General features: G+C 42.1%; 1 protein-coding gene across 4 annotated transcripts in view; it reads right to left on the reverse strand.

The window, feature by feature from the left end:
* Positions 1-20317, reverse strand: part of LOC118358345 (probable E3 ubiquitin-protein ligase HECTD4) — a 91512-nt gene extending 71195 nt beyond the window's left edge. For all 4 annotated transcript variants that reach the window (XM_052478804.1, XM_052478803.1, XM_052478805.1 and 1 more), the window contains exons 1-2: positions 19634-20317; positions 3133-3689 (exon numbers count right to left, since the gene is read on the reverse strand). In XM_052478804.1, the coding sequence (XP_052334764.1) occupies positions 3133-3689; positions 19634-19780 (704 nt within the window). In that variant the 5' untranslated portion in view covers positions 19781-20317. The remainder of the gene's footprint in view (positions 1-3132; positions 3690-19633) is intronic.
* Between the last annotated feature and the right edge of the window lie 372 nt (positions 20318-20689).

Genomic DNA, 20689 nt, shown 5'->3' on the forward strand with positions numbered 1-20689 from the left:
TTAACATCATGAAGTGCTTTGAGAGACTAGTTAAGGACCATATCACCTCCACCCTACCCGACAACCTAGACCCACTCCAATTTGCTTACCACCCCAATAGGTCCACAGATGACGTAATCGCAACCACACTGCACACTGCCCTAACCCATCTGGACAAGAGGAATACCTGTGTGAGAATGCTGTTCATCGACTATAGCTCAGCATTTAACAACATAGTACCCTCCAAACTCGTCAAGCTCGTTCAAGCTCGAGATCCTGGGTCTGGACCCCGCCCTGTGCAACTGGGTACTGGACTTCCTGACGGGCCGCCCCCAGGTGGTGAGGGTAGGTAACAACATCTCCACCCCGCTGATCCTCAACACTGGGGTCCCACAAGGGTGCGTTCTGAGCCCTCTCCTGTACTCCCTGTTCACCCACGACTGTGTGGCCATGCACGCCTCCAACTCAATCATCAAGTTTGCAGACGACACTACAGTGGTAGGCTTGATTACCAACAACGATGAGACGGCCTACAGGGAGGAGGTGAGGGCCCTCGGAGTGTGGTGTCAGGAAAATAACCTCACACTCAACGTCAACAAAACAAAGGGGATGATTGTGGACTTCGGGAAACAGCAGAGGGAGCACCCCCCTATCCACATCGAAGGGACAGTAGTGGAGAGGGAAGTAAGTTTTAAGTTCCTCGGCGTACACATCACGGACAAACTGAATTGGTCCACCCACACAGACAGCCTGGTGAAGAAGGCACAGCAGCACATTTTCAACCTCAGGAGGCTGAAGAAATTTGGCTTATCACCAAAAGCACTCACAAACTTTTACAGATGCACAATCGAGAGCATCCTGTATCACCACCTGGTACGGCAACTGCTCCGCCCATAACCATAAGGCTCTCCAAAGGGTAGTGAGTTCTGCACAATGCATCACCGGGGGCAAACTACTTGCCCTCCAGGATACCTACACCACCCGATGTCACAGGAAGGCCATAAAGATCATCAAGGACAACAACCACCCGAGCCACTGCCTGTTCACCCCACTATCATCCATCAGGTGAGGTCAGTACAGGTGCATCAAAGCAGGGACCGAGAGACTGAAAAAAGCTTCTACCTCAAGGCCATCAGACTGTTAAACAGCCACCACTAACATTGAGTGGCTGATGCCAACATACCGACTCAACGCCAGCCACTTTAATAATGTAGAAATTGATGGAATAAATGTATCACTAGTCACTTTAAGCAATGCCACTTCATATAATGTACCCTACATTACTCATCTCATATGTATATACTGTACTCTATATCACTACTGCATCTCGCCTATACCGTCCTGTACCATTACTCATTCATATATTTTTATGTACATATTCTTCATTCCTTTACACTTGTGTGTATACGGTAGTTTTTGTGAAATTGTTGGGTTTAGATTACTTGTTGGTTAGTACTGCATTGTCGGAACTAGAAGCACAAGCATTTCGCTACACTCGCATTAACATCTGCTAACCATGTGTAAATGACAAATGAAATTGGATTTGACATCATTCTCACCAGCTGGTGACATCACACTGATGAGAAACAGTTAGCCTATGCAGTGCACACACAAAAAACGCAGTACAGCACGCCCATACCATCAGAGAGGGAGACAGAGAATAGCCTAGCTCTTTAACTAGCCACCACTGTTGGTGAAGACAGAGCACTAGGACTGGATGATTCCCTGACACAATGGGCTCTCAGGCTCTACAGAGGGGACACAAAGGGGGGATGGTTCTGGTTTTGACAAGTCAAGCTCAGTTGTCGACAGCAGAAGCTCGGGCCGCAGCCAGTGAAAAAAAAGGGTTCTTTCCGATGTGAAACACACAAGACCCCAGTTCAACAAGCATCACTGTCAAAGCAAACACAATAACTGAAAGGCCTTTTTCAAAGAAAGAATCTTGAAAGGGCACTCTATTTAGTGAACAACAGGCGCTGGCAACAACAAGCGCTGGCTAGCTACGACAGGCGCTGGCTAGCTACGACAGGCACTGGCTAGCTACGACAGGTGCTGGCTAGCTACAACACTGGCTAGCTAGGACCCTGACTAACTAGGACTAGGGATGCACGATATATCGGTAAGCATATTGGAATCGGTCAATATTAGCTAAAAATGCCAACATCTGCATTGTCCCGACGTCTAGTTTAACGCTGATGTACAAAACCGATGTCAAAGCTGATGTGCATACCTCTATAACGTAGGTAGATGACGTAATGACTCCACAAAAAATACAGCGCTACACGTGCAAAACAGCCTTTCTAACCGAGCCCACAATGTCTGCTGTGTGGATTTATTTTGAAGTTTCAAAGTGAAATCTTTCAATACCACAAACCTAATTACTGATTTGAAAGTGCATCACCCCCAGACGTTCAGCGACTACTTAGAACAAAGGCAAACAACTATTTAACTGTACTAGAATGCTTTAAAAGGTTAGCTAAAATTCTAAATATCGGTATCAGGTTTTTTGACAAGGAAAATATTGGATATCGGTATCGGCCAAAAATCTTGTATCAGTGCATCCCTAGCTAGGACACTGAATAGCTCGGACACCTACACGGGCTAGCTACAACACGGGCCAGCTACGACACAGGCTAGCTACGTCATGGCTAGCTACGACACTGACAGGGGCAAGTTAGGAAACTGACAGGGGTTAGCTAGGACACTGACAGGGGTTAGCTAGGACACTGACAGGGGCTAGCTAGGACACTGACAGGGGCTAGCTAGGATACTGAAAGTGAAAACAGAAATGGGATGACACTATATAGCTTGCATAATCACCATCTGGGCAGTATTTTGAAGGTGGAGTAAATGAGCCAGACAGGTAAGCAGAATCAGATGATCCAGAATACTACTATATCCTCTTATGGGCTCCCGAGTGGCGCAGCAGTCTAGGCACTGCATCTCAGTGCCAGAAGCATCACTACAAACCCTGGTTCGATTCCAGGCTGTATCACAACCGGCCGTGATTGGGAGTCCCATAGGGCAGCGCACAATTGGCCCAGCGTCGTCTGGGTTTGGCCGGGGTAGAATTTGTTCTTAACTGACTTGCCTAGTTAAATAAAATAACAAAATACATTTTAGTCACTTGTGGTGTTACGGGTGTGGTCTCACCTGGCGCAGGCGAGGGCTACCAGGGCAGCGGCGGCATTCTCCCTCTGCCTGTGTGCATGGAACATGTATGTCGGAGCCTGTCCCTGCTGGGTCTGTGCTGTCTGCTGGACCCCCTCCTCCAGCCAGGAGCAGAGCAGCCCCTCCAGGCCGTTGAGGCAGTCTGCGGGTTCCTTGCTGAGGCTGAGGGGCTGGCAGTCACGCAGGCAAGACAGCAGCACCTCCGCCGTGACCCCACAGAGTGCAGGGTCACTGCGTGTCTGGGACTGCAGCAGGGGGAAGACCAGTAGCAGGCCCACACGGGAAGTGAAAGGCGCCTGTTCAGGCTGCTGCAGCAGGCCCTGACGTTTTAGCATGGCCAGGGCCTCCTCATCCCCCCCCCCGGCCCCCTCCCGGTCCTGCTGTTCCTCCAGGGCCAGCTGACGCTGGGCCCCCCACAGGCCCCGCAGCGCATTCAAACGGTACTCAAACAGGCGGGCATACGCATTGCTTTGGTTACCACAGACGGCACGGAGACGCTCAGCCAGCTCCGCAGGGTTCTTTGTTTCGAATGTGAGGATCTAGAGAGAGAGGAAGAGAGAGAGAGAGAGGAAGAGAGAGACAGAGAGGAAGAGAGAGACAGAGAGACCGAGAGAAGGAGAAAATGTGAGTGATATATAAAATAGCAATGAAGATCTATAACCAACAGGAGAAAGTACAAATCCGTGGGGAGACAATGGGTAGAGATCTTAAAGTGATGACCGCATCCAGTATAGTGCACTGACTGTAAATCACCATCTAGCTGGGATCTGGCTACCTCTTAATCCAATTTACAACAGAGCACTGCTACAATATGAGATGTCAAATCAAATCTCATTTTTCACATGCTTTGTAAACAACTCTTAGACAAAGAGTGAAATGCATACTTAAAGGGCCCTTCCCAACAATGCAGAGAGAAAAATATAGAACAATTACAACATAAGGAGTAAATACACTAACGATAACTTAACGATAACTTGGCTATGGTGTACCAGTAACGAGTTGATGCGCAGGGGTACAAGGTAATTGAGGTGTCTTCAGAAAGTATTACTGCCTGAATATAAAATGTACTTATGTCACTGGCCTACACCCAACACCCCATAATGTAAAAGTGGAATTATATATGGAGCGATTTCCAATGCCAACAGAAATTCTATTTGAATTTCATATTTTTTGTATTTGTATTAGGATATTGAATTTGAATGTAATATTATTTTAATTTGTAATGCAATTCATGAATTGAACATGTATTTCAGGATTTGAAATTGAATTAATTTTGCATTCAGTTTAAAAATCCATTTAAATTCAATTTAATACACATAGTAAATATTTATATATTTGGTTTCAATATGGTAGATACTGCATTCATTTTTCATGTATCAACTTTACAAACTATAATTTCGAGTTGATCCAAGTTTCATAAATTCAACTTCTCAGATGTATTCAGATTCAGTGCTCTAAATTCAGAATAAAACCCAGAGACATCATCATGGTACTGTGCCAGCAAGGAAAGGTAAAGGAGACCAGATAGAATCAAACGCTCTCTGTGGTAAACAGTAGATTCTATTGGTTTCTGAATTGATTTTCTTCCTATGAATTTGGCTCTAGCATTTTAACCATTTTGGATATAAGCTATTATGACCCCATTCATGATAGCAAAGACACTCTGGAACATGGACGTGACCATCACAGGCTGAGCAGGACACGATAGAAAGTGGATATAGTTGAATAGCCCTATCATATACTTCTAAGAATAGCCTTTCCATTCTATTTCATTTTGCTCTTGTGACTGACTGGGTTCAAACCAGGTCTCCTGTATGTCACAATACTATTAGCCCACTTAGCTAAAGACTATAGGGATAAGTTCAGGAAGTGCATGAAAAGGACAACACACTACTTGCTTAGTGAGTAGCCTACCGGTTTTTGCAAAAGAGTTCTTTAGCAAAAACCACCTAAAGGACTGACCATGAGAAACAAGATTCTCTGGTCTGATGAAACCAAGATTGAACTATTTTGCCTGAGTGCCAAGCGTCACGTCTGGAGGAAAACTGGCACCATCCCTACGGTGAAGCACGGTGGTGGCAGCATCATGCTGTGGAGATGTTTTTCAGCGGCAGAGACTGGGAGACTAGTCAGGATCGAGGGAAAGATGAACAGAGCAAAGTACAGAGAGAATCTTGATGAAAACTTGCTCCAGAGCACTCAGGGCCTCAAGACTGGGGTGAAGGTTCACCTTCCAACAAAATAATGACCCTAAGGACACAGCCAAGACAACGCAGAAGTGGCTTAGGGACAAGCCTCTGAATGTCCTTGAGTGGCCCAACCAGAGCCTGGTCTTGAACCCGATTTAACATATCTGGAGAGACCTGAAAATAGCTGTGCAGCGTCACTCCCCATCCAACCTGATAGAACTTGAGAGAATCTGCAGAGAAGAATTGGAGAAACTCCCCAAATACAGATGTGCCAAGCTTGTAGCGTCATACCGAAGAAGAGTCGGGGCTGTAATCGCTGCCAAAGGTGCTTCAACAAAGTACTCAGTAAAGAGTCTGATATTTCAGGTTTTAATTTTTAACACTGTTTTTGCTTTGTCATTATGAGGTATTGTGTGTAGATTGATGAGGGGGGTAAAAAACAATTTAATACATTTTAGAATAAGGCTGTAACATAACAAAATGTGTAAAAAGTCACAGGGTCTGAATACTTTTTGAATGCACTGTAGGTAGGGGTAAAGTGGGGCAACAGGATGGATAAACAGTAGCAGCAGTGTAATATTTGTATTTATTTAACCTTTATTTAACCAGGATAGACCCAGAGGTTAAAAACCTATTTTGCGAGGGCGACCTGGCAAGATGGAAAACTACACAAACGCGTGTACATAAAATCTTGCAACAACAAGAAATACACAAAAAAAGACAGTGTCACAACTTACAGATACATTTATTAGAAACAACTGCAGCCATCAAAAACAGTGTCGTCGATCAGTCTTAAACAGGCAAGTACGCTAACTCCCCTAACTGTAATATCTTTGGAAGCATGTTCCAGATGAAGGGGCATAATGGGAAAAACATTGTTTCCCCATCTCAGTTCTCGCCTTCGGAACAGACAAGGACAGCAGCGACTGTGAAAGGAGACTATTGAGTGACTGATCTGGTCAGTAAGGAACAGAGGGAGTTGTCCTATCAATACTTTGTACACAAAAGTACACCAGTGCTTTAGACTCCTGGTGAACAGAGGGTCCATTGCATCATGGCATACAAATCACAGTGATGGGTGAGTGATCTAGCATTTGTGATAAATCTTAACGCACCATTGATACACCGTGTCCAGAGTTAATGTTCCTAAAATAGAAACCCAATTTCAACTTCAGTTTCTTGGTCAAGTTATCAATGTGCTGTTTAAATGTGTTGCTAAATTGAATATATGCGGGAGGAATAAAAGGTTAGACCCTTTAAACCCAATGATATATTAAAGAATCAGAATACATTAGTGTGGAAATAAACTACTCCTTGTTGAATTTCTAACGCACAGTAATAATACATTACAATTCTATTCATGTTGCAGATGTTCTTACCCAGAGAAACAGTCAAATACAACATTACATACTTTTTCTAAATAAGTGGTATGAAAAATTGAGATTGTGGGGTTATTTCAGAGGAGATAAAAATACCAATATTGCGCATCATCTGCATTTAGGCAGCACTTAAGCCAGGTATCTATTACAGTGTGTAGTCCAAGACGCCACTACACCATTTAGTAGGCACATTTTTTATTGACTCAAATTCAGATAGACTAATGTTCATTGGAGGCTGAGATTGTGCACCAACCTTCTCCACCTTGCTCTGCAGAAGGGCTTCTACTCCATGATGCTGGTATAATTAGCCAGAATCTAAGCACCATGGGCTGATGGGATGCTGGATGACCTGATCAATCATGAGTTTGGCAAAGTTAGCCCAAAGAGAGGCAGGTATAAAAAAAACACACTAGACCATAAGGTCACATGACATAGGGAAACATAGAGAAACAGTAGAAATCCACTTTTTCAAGCGGAAAGACGATGGCCAGAGCTGACCCATAATGTTAAGTCATCATTTTAGTCAAAGTATGATATAAACTCAGCAAAAAAAGAAACGTCCTCTCACTGTCAACTGTGTTTATTTTCAGCAAACTTAACATGAGTAAATATTTGTATGAACATCATAAGATGCAACAACTGAGACATAAACTGAACAAGTTTCACAGGCATGTGACTAACAGAAATTGAATAATGTGTCCCTGAACAAAGGGGGGGGTCAAAATCAAAAGTAACAGTCAGTATCAGCTGTGGCCACCAGCTGCATTAAGTACTGCAGTACATCTCCTCCTCATGGACTGCACCAGATTTGCCGGTTCCTGCTGTGAGATGTTACCCACTCTTCCACCAAGGCACCTGCAAGTTCTCGGAAAATTCTGGGGGGGGAATGGCCCTAGCCCTCACCCTCTGATCCAACAGGTCCCAGACGTTCTCAATGGGATTGAGATCCGGGCTCTTCGCTGGCCATTGCAGAACACTGACATTCCTGTCTTGCAGGAAATCACGCACAGAATGAGCAGTATGGCTGGTGGCATTGTCATGCTGGAGGGTCATTTCAGGATGAGCCTGCAGGAAGGGTACCGCATGAGGGAGGAGGATGTCTTCCCTGTAACGCGAATCAGACCTTCACCCCTGGTGAGACAAAACCGCGACTCGTCAATGAAGAGCACTTTTTGCCAGTCCTGTCTGGTCCAGCGACGGTGGGTTTGTGCCCATAGGCGACGGCATTTGAAAATTGCTCCCAAGAATGAACCAGACTTGTCGAGGTCTACAAATGTTTTCTGAGGTCTTGGCTGATTTCTTTTGATTTCCCATGATGTCAGGCAAAGAGGCACTGAGTTTGAAGGTAGGCCTTGAAATACATCCACAGGTACACCTCCAATTGACTCAAATTATGTCAATTAGCCTATCAGAAGCTTCTAACGCCAATACATAATTTTCTGGAATTTTCCAAGCTGTTTAAAGGCACAGTCAACGTAGCGTATGTAAACTTCTGACCCATTGGAATTGTGATACTTTGAAATAATCTGTCTGTAAGCAATTATTGGAAAAATGACTTGTGTCATGCACAAGTAGATGTCCAAACCAAGTAGATGTCCAAACTTGCCAAAACTATAGTTTGTTAAGAAGACATTTGTGGAGTGGTTGAAAAACGAATTTTAACCTAAGTGTATGTAAACTTCTGACTTCAACTGTACATGTCCTGATCAAAGTAATTTTAGCGTATCATTTCACTTCCCTTGTGAGAATCATGAGCATGGGCTGGCTTGGCTTTGCTGTAACCACAGCTGAAGACTGCTAGCAGCCTACTAAAATATTGCACCGTATCCAATACAATGTAGAAAAACATATCAGCTAGCGTATCTTTCAATATCACCGGCGCTTCATCTTATTCTAACTATTTCTTGACGTATTTCCAGCCGCAATTGATTAGGGATGCATATTAGGGATGCACCGATATGAAATTTGTCCGATACCAATATCCAATATTTTCCTTGCCGAAAAACCCAGTACCGATATTAAAAGATTTTGCTTCCTTTTAAGCATTCCACTACAGTTAAATAGTTGACACACACACACTGACCAAAAAGTTATTTTGTTGGCATTTACATATGTCCCCATTACCAGCAAAACATTTTTCACTTACAGCTGTAATGTTTTGTTAAATTGTTCATTTGTTTAATTCTCAACCAGGATTTCATCATACATGTCAAGCACTGAAGTTTCAGCTCTGTCTGTCCGTGGTCTCATCTGTCGTGGGTCCTCTTCCTCTGTGCCCACTGTCACTGTGTCTGTTTCCATCTTGTCCAGCTGTGTCTGTAACATTTCACGTAAACCCTGTTTCTTGTCTGCATCGAAGTCGTGGTCCTTGTACCTAGCATCAAGCATGGTGGCGACACAGTATAGAGGCTCAGTGAGTGCCACCGAATCGCTTGTTCACAGCCTATAGTAGAGTACTTATGCAAGTTAACCCCACGGTCTGTGTCGGCAGTTTTGTTGTAGAAAATCCTCGTCGACCCACTGTGCTGTCAGACCCACTGTGCTGTCAGCATGCTCATGGGTAGTGTCCAAAATGTACTTTTTGTCTCACCTGCCAAGTGGACTGGTAAATGAAAAAAATCCACCAGCCAAACATATTCTTTACCAGCCAAAATAATAAATTGCCTTTTCGTGTCACAAATACATTCATTTCAGTACATGTGAATACAAACTTAAATTAGCAAGAGCAAGATTTGAAACAAAATTGTAATATATTGATCAAGAGTTAAATCAAGTTTATTTGTAGAGCACATTTAAAAACAACTGTAGTTGACCAAAAGTGCTTGTACAGAGTGCAAAAACACCAAACATTGGGCACACAATGAAATAAACAAAACATAAAAGATACAATGAATAAGAGTACATAGAAGTGAAGACAGGGCAACAGCAATGGTAAAATACAATTATGAGAAGTACAGTGGACATAGAACTGGTGCTCTCCTGATACAAAGGGGAAACATCAGAAATACCCTGATTAAATACAGTTTAAAAAAGAGGCTTATCAGATGCTGGTTAATTTTGGCTGTGGCTAGATTTCATTTCCCAGCCTGAATAGTCTTAAACTCAAAATTCTACTGAAGTATTTGCTATTAAATGTACTTAAGGATCAAACATAAAAGTACATTTGAAGGTTTTGTAAACCTATCAGATGCTTAATCATTTTAATCAACTTAAACCTCAACTCCTCACCCTCTCTTTACATGGTCCATGAAGTCTGGCCTCCTGCTCCTGACAGAGTCCTGGTGTCACAGCATCAATACTTTTAAAGGATCATACTCCCTGATCTCTGGAGAGGACAGCTGGACCATAAGGAGATCTGACAGTGTGTCAGACTTTAGGTTGGACCGCCAATCGGTTTTCACCTGTTTCATGGTATTAAAACATTCAGCTATGGAGGCAGGGAAGGACAGGACCAGGTCAACAAATGCCAGAAAACCAGGACAGGAATGCTGATGGCTCCTGTTGACAAGGAACCAGGACATCTGCAGGGACTGGGACTCTTGGTACATCAGCACCTTCAGGACAGTTCACTGGTCAGGGATCCTTTCAACATGGATGCCAGAGGTCTCCAGGACAGTTCACTGGTCAGGGATCCTTTCAACATGGATGCCAGAGGTCTCCAGGACAGGAAGTGGTCAGGGATCCTTTAAACATGGATGCCAGTGGTCTCCAGGACAGGAAGTGGTCAGGGATCCTTTAAACATGGATGCCAGTGGTCTCCAGGACAGGAAGTGGTCAGGGATCCTTTAAACATGGATGCCAGTGGTCTCCAGGACAGGAAGTGGTCAGGGATCCTTTAAACATGGATGCCAGTGGTCTCCAGGACAGGAAGTGGTCCACCAGGGTTTCCAGTTCAGTGTCTCCATAATCTAGAATAATTAAATACATTATAACAAGCATCATGCAATTTTAATTCTCAAACTATAAAAATATGATAATGAACCTGACTGACCTGTAATACAAAACATAAAGTAACCTGCTGCTGCATCTACTGACACTGGCCAGTTGGTGAAGCTGACCAGCTTGGTGGCACACAGGACCCTCACACTGGCATCCTGGAACCTGTCAGTCATACTCTCGACTAGCCTGTCAAGCATTATGTCTTGTGATGTGACGAGGGTCTTGCTGTCACCTCTGGTCAGCAAAATTCCCTCATATCTGTGGCCTTCATCATTGGCCCTTCTCTGATGATAAAAGGCCATCCTTTCAGAATTTTCCTTTACAACACACTCTCACTCCCACTCTTATTAACATAATCCTTTCTCTTAATTCTCTTAAATTAAGTATTTCTTATTGCAGTTTAAATAAACATACCTGTTTTTGTACTTCTTAAGTACTGCCTGTGTTGAGCACAAGGAGCTGTGGGCTTCTGCTATGGTGATGGTGGACCTCTGCAGACAGTCAGACAGGTTGCTCAGGTGTGTTAGAGTGTCATGCAGGAAGGCACAGAAGCGGATAACAACAGCCTCCCTTGCAGTACTGTTGTATTTCCTCGCCTTGGCCTGCTGGACACCTCTGGCATTTTGGGCATCAGCAGATTGGATCTGAAATACATAAAGAACAAATAGACAATTAATTGCTATCCAAAAAAAACTATTAGATATGACACATTTTATCAGTGCATAAAGTATTGAAACATGATGTAACCCTGTTTGTTGTTTTTTACTGGACATTACATATTGATGATGACTTTGAGTACTTAGCATAGCAATCTAGAGCCACTACCTGTTCCAGGTGCTGGACAAGCCACTGGTAACCTCGCAGGAAGTGGTCCAGTGCACGCAATAGGTGTAAACTCTTTGGCCTGCTTCTCATTTCTATATGTTGAGCCCACAGTGATTCCTTTTTTTCCCCATCCAAACTGCAAAAATGAAACATCAATTAATTCAATAATAATTAAATATACAATCATGTTATCCAATATAGCTGGCAGTTGATTGTGCAAAATTAGCCTTCCACCCTTTGTTTCCTTAAGAATCAACACAATAAGGCTAGTAAAGTCAATTGTGCCACAATGCTTTATAATGTAACCAGCATCTGGAGACAAACATTAAAATATTATGTTACAGAGCCATAGGAAAGCATGGAGATCCATGTCAGCATCAGTAGGCCTATAATTATCTGGAATTTATACACTATTTTGAGGTGAACCAAAGCTTATCAACAGCTGAGAAATAACCTACAATACTGGACCACGTCTGCTAAATAGATTTAAAAACTCGCTACAAAAAGTACTAGTCTAGCTACAAGAGTAACAACATTTTCACTTACTCACACATCCACTCCAAGTCAGAAAGTGGTCTCACCTTCTTGCCAATGGCATGTACAGTCTTAAACAGCATCTTCATCTTCGTGCTGGTCTGCTCTGACATTGCCATTAGCGCCATCACAGAGGGTGTCAAGAGGAGAGGCTCCGATTGAGGCCGGGACAGACATGTAGGCAATGTGACACTTGCTGTGTGCATGGTCACAAATGTTCTCCAGCTTCATAATTTTAAATCTGATGACAAATGAGTTGTTTCTGCTTTTATCTTTAGCATACTGGCGACACACAGAACAACTCATCACCACAGCCTCCGCATCATACTGTAGCCAGCCTCTTGAATCTCCATCTCCAAACCTCCATTTCTCTTAAAAACTCTTCGTGATTCGTCCTCCTTTTCTTCGGTGGGTTTTCATTTTAAAGGTTGGTTTACTCCAGGTAAATGTTGCCACATAACAGCTATTTAATGAACGGTAGCTAGCAGCAGACCCGTGGCAAGTGAGCGATGTCGAGTAGCCGATGTCCCATACGGTAAACAGTGCCGTGAAACTAGAGACAGTCTGTGGTAAGGTGGCAAATGGCCATCATGCCAGATATTTTATTACATGGCTATTATGGTACAAACATTCACCCTCCCGTGTGGCGGACAGCCTTCTGAGATTCTCGCCAAATGGACAATCTACCTGCATTTGGCACTTGGCAGGTGTTCATTTCAAACTGTGCTCATGGGGCTGACATCACTGGTCCAAATGTCAGTTGTAAAGATAATAGCAGTGACGCCAATAGCAAGTAGCTCATGGATGTGCGTTTCAACAATACTGTGTAACTACGGTAGGGCAACATCTGAAAAATAGAGCCTACTTGGTAGTGTGTACCGGGACTCGAGGTGCTCAACCAGTCAGCAAAAGCCAACATCATCCACAACAGAGAACGGTTGATTGTCAAGGGCCATGAATTCCATTATCTTGGCGTTAATGGATTTCACCTTTGAGTTGTCTCATTGAAATTCTCTCTCTCTTTCAAATGACTGCTTGACTTGAACTGGTTTTGTTTTTTTCTGCTTTAGTCCTAAGTAGTCGCTGAACGTCTGGGGGTGATGCACTTTCAAATTAGTAATTAGGTTTGTGGTATTGAAAGATTTCACTTTCTCCCCTCTGGAAATAATAGCAGCACAAACGTTGCATATGGCCTTTTTGTTATCTTCCTTTGAAACGTCAAAATATATCCACACAGCAGACATTGTGGGCTCGGTTAGGAAGGCTGTTTTGCACGTGTAGCTCTGTATTCTCTGTGGCGTCATTACGTTATCTACCTACATTATATAGGTATGCACATCAGCTTTGACATCGGTTTTGCACATCGGCATTAAACTAGACATCGGGCCTATGCCGACATTTTTAGCTAATATCGTCCGATTCCGATATATCGTGCATCCCTACAATTTATGAAAGATGCCAAAACTTAAGATAACAATAGATGGCGAAGTCAAAGACAGGCCAGTGGTTCCCATCTGTGGCGAAGTTCTCCCTAAATCAATGCTTATGACTATCCAGCTCGAAAACCAGCCAGAAGCCTTGTTCACATTGGCAGTTTGAAGTAACTCAAATCCAATTTTTTTGCATATCCGATTCTGTTCTTTTTCCTGCAGTCTGAACAGCAAAAAAATGCACAAAGTATCAGATATTTCACGCCACATTTCAAACCATCTTCGTAGGTGCTAGATAACGTTACTCTTAACAGTTTGACAAGAACATGTGTTAGCTAACTAACTTGTTTATTGTTTACAAAACAAATGTGTGAATGCACAAGAAAGTTAAACAGCTACCTAAGTGACTGCTGTGGTTAGCCAAAAATAAGTCATTTTGAAAGTTGGATCATCTTATCCCTTGAGGCTTTAAAGAGTGTACTTACACTATGACTTTGAACATTCAAAGCAAATGAGAAATGTCCATGGCAGGCATTGTTGTTACCTTAGCTTGCTAAATAACTTCTAAGTGATAGGAAGCATGAGTACCACTAAGCAGCTTACACCACAGCACACACACCCGCAGTTAATATAACAACTAGTGTAGCCATGTCAGCAAATGACTGCTGTCTGAACACACAAATCCAATTTGCTCACTTGTAACTTGCTGTTTGGACAGTCAGTACTCCAAAACAGATTTGAAAAACAAAACTGATTTGAGCATTAAGGATTGCAGTGTGAACAAGGCTATAGAGCGAGCTGGCTAATCTTTTGAAGACGGTGTACAAAAAAATATATAAAAAGCAACCGATAACATTAGCTAGCTAGATAAGGTTAGCAATACAGCATACTAGCTAGCCAGCCTGACAGCTGTTAGTGCCCTATTTGTTGATGTTTATCAACTCCACATGGAAATTATCACACCCAATTCGGGAATAAGTAGCCTTTGTTATTCTTTGGAGGTAGAACTGAAACATGCAACACATACTTGTCCTGTACTGCCATTGAACCAATGAGGAGTTTCATGGGCAATAAGGGCTTTGCTTTGACCTCCACCCGTCAGACCCAGAGCTTATCCAGTCCTACTATGAAACAGCATAAACAAGATGTCAGCACCTGGGGCGCGGGTCTATGGCTAGCTAGCACAGCTGCTCCATCGCCCCAGTCATTGCTCCATCCGTATGAAAAATAAGAACATTTTAGAAGCAGGAGGTGTACGCAGTGAAGTCTAGTCCTCTCTGGTTGATTCATTCTCAGTGTTCCTCTGTAGCATGCCATCTGTCTGTTACCATCTATCAATCTATGTCCCATTTATTTGTCTGTTTAGGTCTACCATCACTGATATGGCTTTAAAATATGGAGCGTGCAAAAATTGCGCATCGCCATTGCACGTGCACTAGGCTTCATTGCAAAGTTTATTTTGGACATTACATTTACTATTAGATTAATACCTGGTTACTAGCAGTAGGTGTTATAGTTAGTGATTGAGCGAATGTGTTTTGAGTTTCCACTTCCTCAGGTGGTGAATGAGCACCAACTGAATTAGGCCTATATAATATTAATGCACATAAAGATGAAGACAAATTCATGTCTATTAAACAAACAAATCAGACCCTATTTTGACAGTAAAATAACACAAATAGCCTAATTGTCAACCTAAAATGCATGACGATCACTGGATTAAGTTGCACAACAAAATATTTTGAATCAAGCATTCATGCTTGGAAATGTTAGATGTAACAACTTATTTACTTAATACCATCTCTGTAGTCTATTACACTTCTTAAAGTATTGTGAATGACTTTATAAGATGAATGAAATTAATTATATTGTGCGACACAGCGAAACACATTTCTTGGGTGCCACCAAATCATGGGCTAGTCCCACTAACTGAAAAAGTTAGTGGCACCAGTGACACCAGGGGAAAATGTTCGTCCGGAGCCATGATGATGTCAGGGTTGACTGGACAGGGCCTTTTAACATTAGAACCACCTGGCCTTTCAGCCTTCAAGTACCCACTAGAGAACATAGCTGGGCGTTCCATTTAGCATACGCATCAGCTGCATATCAACCCGCAAGGTGTACAAACATAAGCACCAACACTTGATAAATAGTGTAAATGATGAATTGAATGAAATAAACATTAAAAAGGATATGTTTTATATAATTCTACAAAGTCCAAGAAAAAAACCTAGGCCTATTGCCTATTTTCATTCACCTTACAAAAAAAAAAGTAATCTATTTGATCAACTTTATTTGTAGATTTGATTAGTAATGGAGTTACAGTAATGAATGAAGTCCAGTTACAGCTTATTTTTGACAAAGTAGAAACAAAAAATATTATAATATAATAACCAGCCAGGTGCACAGGTGAAATTGTTTTCCATTTTCCTAAACAAAAGTACAAGAACAACTGTAGAGGATAAATAGCATAAAGAAATATTTTTGTTAATATATTCATGACAAGATATAAAAAGTAATTTGTTGATTGTATGGGACACTGTATTGAGTTCTTATATGCGTGCCTTTACACATACATGAATCAATCTCCTCTTCATGCTTCGGGTGCACAGTCAGCACTAGAGGTCGACCGATGATGACTAACGCCGATACCGATTATTGGAGCACGAAAAAAGCCGATACCGATTAATCGACCGATTATTTATTTATTTATTTGTAATAATGCCAATTACAACAATACTGAATGAACACATTTATTTTACTCCCCAATTTCGTGGTATCCAATTGTTTAGTAGCTACTATCTTGTCTCATCGCTACAACTCACGTACAGGCTCGGGAGAGACGAAGGTTGAAGGTCATGCGTAATGAACACTTATTTTAACTTAATATAATACAACAAAACCAATTTAGCCTCAAGTAAATAATTAAACATGTTCAATTTGGTTTAAATAATGCAAAAACAAAGTGTTGGAGAAGAAAGTAAAAGTACAATATGTGCTATGTAAGAAAGCTAACGTTTCAGTTCCTTGCTCAGAACATGAGAACATATGAAACATGAGTCTTTAATATTCCCAGGTAAGAAGTTTTAGGTTGTAGTTATTATAGGAATTATAGGACTATTTCCCTCTATACCATTTGTATTTCATTAACCTTTGACTATTAGATGTTCTTATTGGCACTTTAGTATTGCCAGTGTAAAAGTATAGCTTCCGTCCCTCTCCTCGCTCCTCCCTGGGCTCGAACCAGCAACACAACGACAACAGCCACCATCGAAGCAGCGTTACCCATGCAGAGCATGGGGAACAACTACTAGAAGGCTCAGAGCGAGTGACGTTTGAAACGCTATTAGCGCACGCTAACTAGCTAGCCATTTCACTTCGGTTACACCAGCCTCATCTCGGGAGTTGATAGGCTTGAAGTCATAAACAGCGCAATGCTTGACGCACAACGAAGAGCTGCTGGCAAAACCCAAAGAGTGCTGTTTGAATGAATGTTTACGCGCCTGCTTCTGCCTACCACCTCTCAGCTAGATACTTAGATACTTGTATGCTCAGTCAGATTATATGCAACGCAGGACACACTAGATAATATCTAGTCATATCATCAACCATGTGTAGTTAACTAGTGATTATGATTGATTCTTTTTTATAAGATAAGTTTAATGCTAGCTAGCAACTTTCCTTAGCTTACTGCATTACTCCACAAGGAGTGCAACGAGAGAGAGGCAGGCCGTTATTGCGTTGGACTAGTAAACTGTAAGGTGGCAAGATTGGAATCCCCGAGCTGACAAGGTAAAAATCTGTCTTTCTGCCTCTGAACAAGGCAGTTAACCCACCATTCCTAGGCCGTAATTGAAAATAAGAATGTGTTCTTAACTGACTTGCCTAGTTAAATAAAGGTATAATATATATATATATATATATATATATATATATATATTTTTTTTTTTTTTTTTTTTTTTTTTTTTTTTTTTTTTTAATCGGCACCCAAAAATACCGATTTCCGATTGTTATGAAAACTTGAAATCGGCCCTAATTAATCGGCCATTCCGATTAATCGGTCGACCTCTCGTCAGCATACAGCGTTGGGGCTTTGTGTGAGCAAACCCCACCAACAAAATCCCACCACTGTGTGGGGCACTGCAGTTTTCATGGGCCTTGTTTCGTGTGCACCTGCCGCAGGTGTGGCATAATCTTTCTGAAGCGGTTGCGTGGAATGCTCCACCCCATACCCATCAGACCAAAATGACTCCACATCAACGCTCTTCCACCATGTGCCCCACAGAACATATAAAGGTCCAATAAAAGCTTTGAGTCCAGACACGTCCCACATACTGTTTCCTTTTCTGTGCGCATGAGCAACAGTACAATCGCTGATGTGCTGCAACATCTACACGTCACATACCGCAAACTCGTCACTATTTTCTTACCAAAACGTGCCATCCCTCCCCGATTCCAGTCTCATCGTGGCAGTTGAGATCACCATCCCAGTTTGCTCTGTTCTGTTTTTTCTGCGGCGAAGTTCAGGCATCGGAGGCGAAGGATCGAAGTGAACATCAGAATTAGATGAAGACTCATCAGCAACGTCGATTTCAAGTTCAATATCCGATCCTCCATCCTACTCCAACTTATCGAAATGCTGCATTTGCAATGCTGTCAGTGCGTACATTAGTTTGTTTCGGCTTGCTATTGTGAACTACACACATTGTATTTGGTACTCAGTGTCTGATTTGACTCTCAAGAGGGGAAATTATATACCATTTCCAGACTTTCATAATAAAATAATTAGACCACCCACAATTGTTAATCATTATTATTATTATTATATTTATCATTACACTATTGTTCTAAATTCAACCCTCATTATACAGATAAAATTCAATCACCCTTTTCACCCTCCTCATCATTCAGTTCATTGAAGTCACATGCACCATTATCTGTTTCAATCGGATTTCTATCGCCCACTCATCCATTGAAAACAGAATAGCATATTTTTATTGTACGTTTAGTATGTTACTCTTTTTTGCTTCGTAGCCAGAGCAATGCTGTCGTGCGAGTGGTCTTGTGCTGAATGCATGGACAGCATAGAAATTATTGGGAAATGTTACATTTGGACATCTTGAATTTTGAGATATTTGATTATGGTAAGTGTCGTAGAAACTGCAGAACATGCTCTTTCTGATACTATAGAAATCAAAATGTTTTATCTGCATGTGACTGAAGGAGGATTTGATAAAGTAAGCTGTGTGTGAATACTTTCTAAAGGAAGTGTAGATTAGGTGAAAGAAAAAAATCTTTGTAATTAATTTTGAATTCAGGCTGTAACAACAAAATATAGAATAAGTCAAGAGGCGGCAGGTAGCCTCGTGGTTAGAGTGTTGGGCCAGTAACCGAAAGGTTGCTAGATCGAATCCCCGATTCTCCCCAGGGGCAGAACCGCCGCCATTATAAATAAGAATTTGTTCTTAACTGACTTGCCTAGTTAAATAAAGGAAAAATATAAATGGCTACTTACTGGCTTGAGGAGCTTTCAAGAGCGCTGAATTTACTGTTTCCTATTGTATTTGTCCAGTTTGTGTGCCATGCCAATGTGCTTTGAAGAATTTAAGTGAGAATAGGTCGGTGAGCTGATGAATACAACAATAATAGCCTGCCACCACTCAAGAGCACCCAATGTCTGGACCAGAGGGGACACGGTTCCCACAAAGGGTGGGGATTTAAAGGCCATGATAATAAGCTACCCTTGCTAGCTAGCTACGTCGTGAGTCATCATGACTACACACACTGTAGCAACTAACAGCAACTAACACTACATTATCTTCAAATTATAGACTGTCTGCTAACTGGCCTGTTACTGTAAACAATGGTCAACGTTATGTTTCAATGTTATCTTTAGTTAACTAGCGTAGTTATTGGTCATGCTCCTCGTCAAGCCGACGTTGGCGTCCTTAGCTAGCTAATGTTACACATGGACATGACTAGCGAAACGTGTTGCTATTAATGTGACTTTATTCATATGGAATTATATAACTTGCTGCTTGTCAATCCCTACTAGTTAATGCTGAGCAGGTAGGTAGCTAGCGCCTGACAATTTAGCTAGCTAAGTTAACTAACGTTAGCTGTGTTCGCTTCCTCCAAGAAAAAAATTCTAAATGCAACCGTTGAGATGCAGACTAACAGTACTCACCTCCTGCTCAGTGTCCCCCTGCTCAGACACACCGATTTCACTGGGCAGTTCAGCCAGATCCGTGACCCGAATCAGTCCATCGTGAAGGAAAATAGTCTCTTCCTTCACTGACAACCACTGGGACGAATCCACGGCCCCGGAGCCCATCTCTCTCTCCTCCGAGTAAAATGCCAGAAAGGTCGAACATTAAAACAAATCCAATCCGAAATGACAACAACACTACCCGACAGACATGCTGTCAGTCAGATGAGAAACTCAGACCTACTCCGACCCAGCTAGCTAGCTTGGTAACGCCAATCGTACTACCAAATATTTGTGGGTACCACTTTGCTGCTACGGGTGCTTGCTATCGAGGCTTGCTAGCGAACATAGGTCGGCCAGCTGATCGCACTGTGTGGGGCAGGTTCTTTCTTCCGCTACCAACTGTACCATTGAGCATATCGTACTGTCTTTACAGAGCAGTGGGCGTGACACTGTCTCTAAACCGTAATATTTAGAGCATAGTTTAGTAATTGACTGCCTTCTCCAGCTGAACACGAAGTCTGAGCATAACCAAAACACGATTAAAATGCAGGAAAAACGGCTCCGATGGTGGTCCAACAACTGATTATTAGTGGCCGGAAAGATAATGGAAACCCCACAGCTGTCCGTGAGACGCCATGTTTATTAGGCCAACAGTTACTGTTCCCAGCATACATTGGGCTTTAGCCTACAATAAACACGTCAACAAATTGAACCACCAAAATATAATTTATTATCAATACTAAGATTGTATGTATGTATCGTCATAGTTAGTTTAATACTCATGGTTTCATTTGTACATTTTCTTATTGCGGTGACAATGTAGGTAAATTATGATAATCTGACACAATATTCAAAACAAAAAGCCTTTAGGTATGAAGTGCAACACTGTTTACACTACACAATTCAACATTATCCACTGATGACACTCAAATTAAGAAACAATGATTAATTAATATGTGTAAAGATAGGTGGTCAATCGCCTTACTTTTAAAAGTACGAGGGCGCCAACTCCTGTGCATTTTTTAAGGCTCT

Source organism: Oncorhynchus keta, chromosome 25 (genome assembly GCF_023373465.1).
Source record: "Oncorhynchus keta strain PuntledgeMale-10-30-2019 chromosome 25, Oket_V2, whole genome shotgun sequence".
Taxonomy (NCBI): domain Eukaryota; kingdom Metazoa; phylum Chordata; class Actinopteri; order Salmoniformes; family Salmonidae; genus Oncorhynchus; species Oncorhynchus keta.